The sequence below is a fragment of the Acanthopagrus latus genome, chromosome 12 (genome assembly GCF_904848185.1).
Source record: "Acanthopagrus latus isolate v.2019 chromosome 12, fAcaLat1.1, whole genome shotgun sequence".
NCBI classification, from domain to species: domain Eukaryota; kingdom Metazoa; phylum Chordata; class Actinopteri; order Spariformes; family Sparidae; genus Acanthopagrus; species Acanthopagrus latus.
In genome coordinates, this window is record NC_051050.1 from 1,348,614 (window position 1) to 1,360,146 (window position 11,533).

Genomic DNA, 11,533 nt, shown 5'->3' on the forward strand with positions numbered 1-11,533 from the left:
CTTTGCTACTTTGGCTTTCTGTCCTGGATTATTTTTGTACCTGGCTCCCTTGTTTTTTTGCACTCAGCTTTAATTTGATAAAAGCTTGCCATTCGTTCCCTTTTATCCTTGCCTCCCGTGTGTACCTGCATTTGGGTCCACCTCCCCTTTCCAAAGTCTTTCCCTTTAACTCCAGCATGACAGTTCAACAGAGCAGTGCTGTAGCACTAAGTTAGGTTTGAAACCTGGGTTTTTTTGCACCTTTCATTTGGGGAAAGGTAAGGGAGGGAAGGAGGGGTATAATTTCATGTTTGTATTGTTCCCTTGTTTCTATGGCAGTTGTAGCTCTACGTACGTGTTTTGTGATGTGGCATTGTTGGTATATCTGAACCTGAAACTGTATGACTAACGTGCATACGAGTGGGGAGAGTTTGGTTCAACTAATCACCTGGAACACAAAGGGTATGAACATCACTGTAAAAAGAGGCAGGATTTTGGCACATGTTAAAAAATTAAGGGCAGACATAGCATTTCTACAGGAGACCCATCTGAGATCTCAAGACCACGTTTTTTTACGCAGAGGCTGGGTGGGCCAGGTGTACCACTCCCACTTCCAGTTTAAATCCAGGGGAGCAGCAATTTTAAGCAAGCATGTCCTTTTATCTGTTCACGGTCCTTTTCTGAGTCAGGGTAGGTATGTAATGGTGGAGGGAGAGCTGTACGATGTCCTACTCATTCTAATGCGCCCAACTTCAATGATGATCAATTTTTCTCATCCCTATGGTCTTCAATTCCTAGATTAAATTTTCACTGTGTAATTTTGGGCAGTGATTTCAACTGTGTTTTAAACCCAAAGCTGGACAGATCTTCCAAAACCTCTCAGGCACTTTCTAGATAAGCAAAGTGTATAGAGTCTTTTCTAAAAGTTTATAGGATGGTTGATCCCTGGCGTTTTAAAAATCCATCTACTCATCACTTTTCTTTTTTCTCCCCGGTTCACCAATCATATTCCCGGATTGATTACTTTCTTTTAGACCAAAAACTTTTGCCACAGGTGAAACACTGTGAATACGAAATTATTGTAATCTATGATCATGCTCCACATCTGTTACGACTGGCATTTCAGCATAAATCGAGGGCTCCTTCTTGCCAATTCAATAATTTTCATAGTTATAAGACCCAGACAGAGCAATTTGTTTCTATTAATAATAATGGAGAAGTTTCAAAAGGATCACTTTAGGAGGCTCTTAAAGCCTATTTGGGGGCAAGTAATTTCTTAAGCTAAACCTACTCATCGATCACGTCTAAAATGCCTGTCCGAGATGACAGATGAAATATTGGAAATCGACCACCAGAATTCAATAACTCCTTTACCAGACCTATACAATAAGAGGATCTCTCTTCAGACAGATTTTGATCTCCTTTCCACCGATGAGACAGCTAAGCTATTACTTCAGAACAAACATAGACTGTATGAGCAGGGGGAGAAGACGGGGCACCTCTTGGCTCACCAAATTCATCAAGCAGCCTCATCGAGACTTATAGCAGAAATTTGCACAGCCAGTGGTGAAATTCTTACTGATCAACAGGAAATCAGCAGCGAATTTAAGACATTTATACAAATCTCCAGACCTCAGAGTCCAAAGGTGACCCTGCATTAATAGGTGAATTCTTAAATAAATTCCAAATTCCTACAGTAGAAGCAAGCCACAAGGCTAGTCTCGCTGAGCCTCTTTCACTCCAGGACTTAACACATGCAATAAAATCTATGCAAAGCTCTAAAATTCCAGGCCCAGATGGGTTCACCGCCGAGTTCTTTAAACTTTTGCTACATTAATCTCTCCTGTACTGCTTGATGCTTTCAATGAAGCCTTTACCGCCAGAATGCTCCCTCCTACCATTTAGCAGGCTTCTATATCAGTTTTGTTAAAGGAAGGTCCCTAGAGAACCAGGTTCATATTGAGCAATTAGTCTGTTAAACGTGGATACAAAATTGCTAGCCAAGATGTTTGCCATGCGACTGGAAAAAGTTCTCCCATCAATCATATCATCGGATCACACTGGATTTGTTAAAAAACTTCTTTTATTTTCCAACCTGCATAGGCTCTACAACATTTTAGACTCTCCTGGTTTGGCTCCTCAGCATGCAGAGGTTCTTGTATCTTTGGATGCTGAAAAAGCCTTTGACAGAGTTGAGTGGGATTTTCTTTTTGCAGTTCTTAAAAAGTTTGAACTTGGTGATAATTTTATAACCTGGGTTAAGCTGCTTTATCAGTCCAAATCAACAAAACTGCCCAAAGCCTTTTATACTCACACTTCTCATTTAAAATAACAAATTCAGGTAAATATTTGGGAGTGGTAGTAACAATAGGTATTAACTGCTTGTTCAATGCAAATTTTAAACCACTATTTCAGCGGACTGTTTGTGAACTTGAGAGGTGTTCCCATCTCCCTATCACTTTGTCAGGTAGAATCAATGCGGTAAAAATGAACATTCTTCCAAAATTGTTGTTCCTTTTCCAAACTGTTCCTATATGAATAAGAAAATCCTTTACATACATTGATTAAATTTCTACTTTTATTTGGAATAAGAAGAGACCTAGAATCAAGAAAGCATATCTGCAGATGTCGAAGCAGAGTGGGGGAATGGGACTACCAAATTTTCAGCTTTACTATTGGGCGTGTAATCTTTATGCTTTCTCCTTTTGGTCTCATTTTGACAAGCAGACAGAAAGCCCAATTTGGGTACAAATGGAATACAACTCATGCTATCTGATAGCTTTGACTGCCCTTTTGTTTTCTCCAATGCCTCTATCATTACAATATGTTAGGAACAATCCCATTGTAACACAGTCTCTGAAATTAAGGTCCATTATTAGGAAAAACTATGGTTGGCAGAATGGTTCTCTGCTTGTTCCTGTTCACCCCAGCCACCTTTTCTCTCCATCCATCAGGGATGACTCGCATGGCATTTGGAGTCAGGGTGGTGTGGACAACATGAAGGCTCTCTTTATAGATAAAATATTTCATACCTTTGAACAACTGAGGCATACATTTAATTTACCACAATCCAATCTCTTCAGGTTCGTAGTTACATTAAAGCTAATACTCCCTCTTTTCCCAGTCTGCCAGATGAATTGCCCATGGAAACCTTGTTTCCTTTGAGCCTTCCCAACAGGGTGCAATATATCCTATCTTTATAATCTCCTATCCAACCTGCAAAATCATTCTTTGGACGGTCTAAGATCTGCATGGGAGGGAGATCTGGGGTTGACTGTGGCAGCAGAGCAGTGGAAAATGGCCTTACAGGGGGCTCATACAGCCTCAATCTGTGCTTGGCATGGACTTACTCAGTTCAGGGTGCTGCACCGCCTTCATTTCTCTAAAGTTAAACTCTCTAAAATGTTCCCAGAGGTGGACTCTACGTGTGACAGATGCAAAGTATCACCTGCTTCTCTAGCTCAATCATTTTGGCCTTGCCCTAAATTGTCCACCTATTGGAACTCAATTTTTGGAACACTGTCAGATGTTTTCAAAATGGTGATTGAGCCAGATCCTATGATAGCCATTTTTGGTGTAGCAGGAAAGAACAACAAGAATCTCACTGGAGTTAAACTCAACGTGACAAAATGTGTTACTTTGCTGGCACAAAGACTGATTCTTCTCCATTGGAAGTCTCCTCAGCCACTGAGCTGGATTCAGTGGCCGAGGTGATACAGTGATCTCAAGCTAGAGAAACTGGGACACAATTCAGGGCCTCGCTGAAAAATTTGATTGAATGTGGAAACCATTTATCAACTATATCACAGCTAAGCTATCCCCCCCATCCCTCTCCAGTAGCACATAAAAGTGACATGTAATTTGCCTTTTATTTTGTACAACTGCCTATTACTGTTTTATGTTTTATGTCATATGTATGTTCTGTCTTTTTGTTTTCTTTCTTGTAATGCATTCTGAAAAAAGCTAATAAAAATATGTTTAAAAAAAAAATACAATATCTCCCTACACTTGCTGGACAACAAACAGTGACGTGAGGAGGCATGTTCAAATCGCATCTGTACAGTCATGGTATCACATCTGAAACCAGCAGCAACTATGAAACACTTCCTCATTCAATGCTCCATACTAAAACATGCACACATTTGTAATTCAGTACTTGTGAAGAACTATCATTAACATAAAATGATACAGTACATTCTCTTGCCCCTAATCCAACCAAAAGTTTAATTCTAACCTGCTTTTGACCTGTAGTTCTAACCATGGCCACAAAAACTAAGCTTAGGCCTTAAACAACCAACTGAAGGGGTGAGGAATAGCCAAATGTCCTCATTTTATGAATATGTCTTCTGTTTCAAATAAGGTGTAAAAAATCAGCAGTGCCTGAAATGTAGCTCAGCTAAAAATGAAATGTCTGAAATATAGTTCCTGATAAACAACATGAGTTTGTAAAGATGGCCACAGCTGGGTGTTTCTACTCTTCCAGTAAGTCGACCTGCTGACTGATGTCCTTACTGGAACTGATGAGTCACATTACACAGCAGACTGAAAGTAAAGGCAAGTGCCAGCTCTGAACTGCTGATCTCCGTCATGTTACAGGTTCAGGATGTGACGGGGCTCAGATGTTTCTGACTCTGGGCTGTTAATCTGATTGAGCGGTACCTCCTCTGCTGATCAACAGGAAGTGAATGCAGCGCTTGAAAACAGTCGACAACTTTGCAGTGTCACAGCCTCACCACAGACCTGCACTGGGAGTGACATCATTTCTTCTATGATCTAATGCAGCACTAGTTAGTGAAGAGTCAGGAAAATGAATGTATTCTAAGTTTCATTAAACAAATGTATTGTGGAGGAAATGGGCAAAAAAGTAATGAAAAAAAATAATGCTGCAACTTACTCATTACTGATTTTTTTATTATCATTACTTTCATAAAGGAGTACTCCAGTGATTAAGAGCTGCACTTCCACAGTGTTTTGGGGACTTGTGAGAGATCTAAAAAAAAAAGGTTCCGATTGTAGCATTACCAGCAGAGGAGATCCTAACTTTTAGTCTGTAGCAAGAGTGCATTGTTTTCTTTTTAATGTAAGAACAAGTGACAGGTATGATTGCTTGCTTTTAATGTTACAATATTCATGTATTTATAGTTTGTTTAAAAAACACACAATTTTGATTTGGGGTGGACAAAATTTTGAACACTGTTGTTTTCATTTGAACAGTTGCTTCTCAAACTGGTTGTCACACCTAAACCTAGCTGGTAGCTGCCAGTAGTTCCTCATAAGACGCTGATTGGTCCAAACCAATGTGATTTGGCCAAAAGCATATTGCTTAATAGCACACATCTAACAAGGAAGATCTGGATACGGCATCAGAAGCAGAGCTCAGTCCATTCCTATGCAAGCTGCTCAGTGAAGCATGAAGCCCCCCCAAAAAAAGACTTCCTGAATGTAAAATTACTCAGACTTCTGCATTGTGGAGCCCATAGAGTTGGCGCACTACAGACTCCCGCTAGCTGAGAGGTTAACCTCGGGTTTTAGCCTTCCACTTGATACTTGATTAGAAATAAAGCAATTTTGATGGTGTAGCTCTTCTAGACTTTCCGAATGTTATGGGACTTGTTGGCTCAACTATGAAACTGAAATGACTAATTTTGTGGGGGTGTTGTGGCAGTAATTAAAAAAATAAAATAAAATTAACCAAATATACAGCCACTTACTTCACAATAAAAGCTCAGGGTAAAAGGTACGTTGGGGTGGGTGTCAAGTGACACCATATAAAATGGAATTCAAGGCCTGGCACTGTTCCTGGGGGGGCCTAATACGCTTGTCAGGATGGAGTTATGAGATTATTTCATCTTGTAAATAAAGGTAACTCACATGATAGGGATGGCATGTTGCTGGTGCATGGGTATCTGAGCACACACAGTCTAGAGGTGGCATATGCCACTGGATCTGCATCAGCATATCAAGAGACAACTTTGAAGAACCAGGTATGATGACTAGGTATGACTGGTGCCAGGAGTCGTTCAAAATCCATTACATACCAAGAGGTACCATTTAAGTGGGCCTGTGGGATATAGGTTCACCAAGAAAAACCAAAGCAAAAAAGCGATAAGTAGATTGGCCTTAATAGTGATTTATTTTAGCATCTCTTTCAAGAAATAAGGTGGCGGTGAGCGCCAACTACATTTCTTAATTAAATGCTGCAATAAACTCTCCAACAATATTATAACAACTGTTGCAGCAATGTCAAACCTTGAATTGTGGTATTGCAATTGTTTACACACTAAAAATCTGCACTTTAGTCCAGGGCCAAAGGGTTAGAGGGCCCTCCCGTGACCCAGGGCCCGGGCCGCTGACCTAGTGTCCTAATGTCAGTTTTGTTTTAGAGGTGCTGGAGGGCGACGGATCTCTGACAGCCGCATCTGAGTTAACTTCATGGCAAAATTTCCGCCTTAAAAGGACGGTGTTGGAGAGACTTCTGACCGCCATTTAAAGAGCATGAAGGCAGTGCATGAGCAAGACCCATGCATGCATTTCATAACAAGTGATATGAAGTCTCTCTGTTGGAGTATTTTTTCCAATTCATTTCAATAGCGTGATGGTAATATTGCAATAATATCAAGATTTATTTGAGGGTAACTCATATTTGCTTTGGTTGGGTTGCATTTGGTGTGCCAGCTTTCGATTCAGATGGCTAAGGCACATCTGGGCACACTTTAATTTCTGTGGCTGACATAATCAGTTAATCTTCATAATCTTTAAATTACACATTTTTTTGCCAGTAAAGAAATGTAGAGATCTTTCCTCATGACCTTACTACTTATTATCCCAGCTATGGCCCAGAATTAACAGCAGCGTCAGTAAACATCTTGTTGACAAGTAGTGACTGTGTGTAAACTCCTACAAGAATATGGACCTAAAGGTATGGAATATTACAGGGTCGTAAGTGAACATGGTAATATCTGGACTGGACAGTGACACCGTGTTGATCTCCACAGGGACACTGTCAGCGACAGCACAGAGACATGACACTGTGTGCGCTACATTGTAACTCCTGACAGTAACTGAGACACTCTCACTGCAGACTCGTGTTCAGACCTGATGATGACAGTCAGAGTCAGGAGCTGTTCCCACACATGCACTGATCGATCACCGGTTTACTGTGGGACCGGACTGATCAGTGACAGATCGATGAGTGTGACAGATTACCTGTAGTAGTAGACGTCGCTTTTTCCAGCGCTCAGTCCGGACTTCCTGATCACTTCTTCTTTCTTCCAGCCGGGCGGCAGAGCGGGACAGTCTGTCCTCTTCCTCTCCATCATCACACACTTATCGGTCCGCGATTAAGCTGCGATCGAGTTGATCGATTCCTCGGTAAACACCGATGAGGACCGTCCTTACAACAGTGTGGTAGTAAACCCAGCGGAGCAGCAGCCCGGGCGGACTGACGTCACGGACGTTACGTTAACGGCGCCTCTTCCTCCCCCCCTCCCTCCCCACGCCCCGGCTGTTTATGCTGGATATTTCCTGTTAAAGAAGAATTTAAAAAGTGTCCCGATTAAGACTGTGAGGTGGGATGACCCTCAAATCTGGATTAGGTTCAGTTTACCTCTGGAGAGGACTAACGGCTCATCTGAGCCAACTGAATTGGACCAACGGTAAAACTGTGACGTCTGCAGTACATCTCTCTCTCTCTCTCTCTCTCTCTCTCTCTCTCTCTCTCTCACACACACACACACACACACACACACACACACACACACGGAGAGAGAGAGAGAGAGAGAGAGAGAGAGAGAGATCGTCTATTGTGGCGGAGTAACGACTCAGGTAGTCTAACAGAAATCCACCCTTATACGAAATCAAGAGTAGGCCTGTTCGACTCTGCATTATGAAAGCAGGTTATAACAAATATCCTCCAAGAGAGACCTAAATGAATACCTCACATTTGAGACTTGTCTGGTTTAAATGTGCCAGAAATTAGGCAAGCACAATATTTAAAATGTAACAAGCAAAAATAAAAAGATAAAATAAATAAAGTAGGAAATAGCATATACATCAGCCAAGTACTTCATTTTGATGTATTTAGGAACAAAAATAATTTATCCTTGTTTCAAATCTACCTCACACATTTGCCAGTCATTTAATATGTGGCACAAACATTACAAAAAATATATTGGAACAACAACATGTTATATTAATTTGCGTGAAAATAAATACATAGGGTAATGTATTAATGGAACATAAAGTGGCCTACTTAATAAAATAATCTTGACATTTCAGTTCAGCAGACCAGGTAGTTTGGTACCAACATCATGTGTATGGTTGCCTCTCATGATGAGACTGCTCTGATGGGAGGAACCCTTGGAATTGATGGTTGCATTTTTGGTGCCTGGACTCTGAGGCAGAGTGATCACTCTGCTTTTTCCCCTTATCACTCTATGCCAACACTGACGTCACAGCTCTGGGTTAAAGGGGCCTACAGCAGCCAAGAGCACTGACAGCAAACCCTGAACTTTCTAATCGGCTTATACACAATATTTAAATCTGCTTCCCAATATATTGACATAAATAAATATAACTACAATTAGAATGGCATTCACTAAAGTACATACCTCAGCCCATAGCCGAAAGTCCTATTTAATTTAAAAGCCTTATCTAATATCAAAATATACCCAACTTAAATGTGCTCGGTTTGGATTTTTATGTGGATCCAATTAAATTGTACTCACCAATAGATACCAGTCGCCTAAATACACTGGATTTTTATTATCAAAATCCCTGAGAAATTGATGAAAATGACTACAAACACAATGTTAAAGTGAGAGTGAGAAAAAGTTAATGGATCTGGCCCTTTATCAGGATCTTTGCTAAAAGTTAATGGGGTGTATTCTTGGCCAAAATCCCTCCTCCAACCAACAAACAGACTGGTGTAAACATATCCTTCTTGGCTATGCTATGACAGGCAACCACCATCTCAAATAATCATAAGCAAATGTAAAAAAAATAATAATAATAAAAATAAACTAAACTAAACAAACTTAAACCACTTTATCCCCCATTAAGTTAGCCGGGCACTTTACCAGAGGTTACCTGGCTTGGTCAGCAGAAGTCTAGTGCGCCTGCACCATGGGCCCCACAACACAGAAGATGCAGGTAATTTTATAGCCAGAAGTTGTGCCATTTTGGTATTAGAGCACCTGAACAGCTATCATAGGAATTAATTTGGCTCTGCCTCCAACACTGTTTCCAGATTTTAATATAACATCCTTGGTACAAGCAATGTCCATACCTGTACTGTCTCTTTCTTTTATTACTTTTAAATGTTTGGTTTTTGGTTTTTCCAAAAAATCTGCTCAACTAATGACGCTGTAAATCTGAAGAGGCATGGAGATGGTCAAAAAGGGTCTTTCAGATATGTTCTGAGAGGGAAAAGACACAAATAACAAGGTTTGGTTGGTCAGGGGATTAGACAAAGGTTATGGGAATGCATGAACACTTGTGATTCCCATGTTGAAATTCAAAAAATTATTATCAGATATCTATGGCTACTGTTGAACTGTATGAATGATGATGGGTTAGAATGGGCTGAACAGGTGACATCAACCCAAACAGTAATTGCTCTATACACGCACTGGCAAGCATAGGCAGGCATAGTTAGTAATCATCAGGACGGCTTTATAAACTCTCACCAAGTCAAGAACAGCTAGTCAAGGGGAAAATTACACATTCATGTGGGGTCATACCACATTCAGGTATCCTTTGAAACAAAAAAAAGAGACCAATTGGCAAAAGAAACAATCATGAAAAGCAAGTGCTGAAACGTATGTTAGACTTAAAAATTTAGAGGGCAGAAGCATAGTGTGGAGAAAAATAAACAGGAGCAACAACACTAGGATAATGCAACAAATGGACAACCTCTTAACTAAATTTAAAATAATGTAATGAATTAACAGGAAAGAACCAAGGTGACTGAGAACTGGATACCGCTATAACAGTACAGTTTTGATTAAGTGAAAACATCATAAAGTTCGTTGAGATGCATAAGCCATGAGCCATGAACAGGCTCATATAAGATTATGATCTTTTTTGACTGACATTAAAGGTTTAGGCTCTTCTGTGAACAGAAGACATGCCGTGAGGCCGGTGTCGAAATTAAATAGTCCAAGTTCATATTACAAACAAAACACAATGAATCAATCTTGTCTTCAATCGTGGCCTATAAAATAATTAACAACTTAAAAACTTGTGATAAGTGATATATGAAGATTGAGATGTGAAGATCAATAACGAATATGAATATCAGAATCAGTGTCAGAATTCCTTTACTGGCCCACGAAGAGGGAAATTTGTAGGACAGAATAAAAAAAAAAACATTAGCAAAAACCAAACAATATAATTAAAAAGTAAAATTTGGTAAAGGTAAATATAACAGATTAATAATGAAAATGATTGTTTCCTTTGTGTTTGACATGTAATGCATTCCATTTTTTATGTATGTAGTCTGAAAATGACAGGCCTGCAAAAGATGAATTATTACCAGCAGCAAACAGATATGAAGCTGATTCATGTAAGACTTTATGTGAAATTGAGGTTGATCCATGAACAGACATCACAGATCGACTTTGTACAGTTATAACAGGTTGTGGTGTCATAATTAAAAACAAATGAAGACAATATGATTATTGTGTCTTATTACATTGATAAGTCAGTAGGACTCAGCTCTAACAGGATGTGCGTGTGTATGTGACTTCCTGTTCAGACTGCGTGCTGCCGGAAAACTGTCCGTCCTGATCGCAGCTTTGTGGCTCCGCCCCCTGATGCTGTCGCCCATAGACATATAAAGAGTAGACGCCGCAACGGCTGCCGGGCAGGGAGAAATGCGGCGGCCATCTTGGGGCGGTCATTCTACTCCGAGTTGAATGAATGTAGGCTACAAAGAAGAACGAAGAAAGAGGCATTCCACTTCCTTCCCGTCCCCATTTGTTATCCAGGTTTTGTTTTAGTCACTCATGATTCTCTCTCTCTCATCTCTCACTCATTGACCTGATATGAGTTATATTGAAACTCTATATATGATTTATATATTTTTCATATTCTCTGATATATAAATGTATATATAATATATATATATGAACATATTGATACTCTACATGATTTATATATTTTTAATTTTCTCTGATATATAAACGTATCTATAATATGTGTGTGTGTGTAAATATATATATATATATATATATATATATATATATATATATATATATATATATATAGAGAGAGAGAGAGAGAGAGAGAGAGAGAGAGAGAGAGAGAGAGAGTGTTTGCAAAATACCTATCATACAGAACATATATCATACATCAGAATATTCTATTACTGTTAATCCATTTATAATGAATAAAATACGCCGGCCCATGTGTCCTATGTCATAGCTATAATGAATGACGTTTACAGCAAAAAAAAAAAAAAACCGCGTGAAAATCAGTTTCTATATCAGAGTTACGATTGATTAAATGCGCTGACACCTAATCGCGCCTGCTGAACAGATTACACTGAGTGGAA

The 11,533-nt window shown here is 39.6% G+C and overlaps 1 protein-coding gene across 2 annotated transcripts in view; it reads right to left on the minus strand.

The window, feature by feature from the left end:
• Positions 1 to 7,597, minus strand: part of mbd2 (methyl-CpG binding domain protein 2) — a 62,099-nt gene extending 54,502 nt beyond the window's left edge. The window contains exon 1 of one of the 2 annotated variants that reach the window (XR_005078162.1): positions 7,186 to 7,597. Coding sequence is in view for 1 of the 2 variants with exons in the window: in XM_037117460.1 (XP_036973355.1) it covers positions 7,186 to 7,298 (113 nt within the window). In the remaining variant the exon portion in view is untranslated. The remainder of the gene's footprint in view (positions 1 to 7,185) is intronic. The other variant, XM_037117460.1, reaches the window with a different exon arrangement.
• Between the last annotated feature and the right edge of the window lie 3,936 nt (positions 7,598 to 11,533).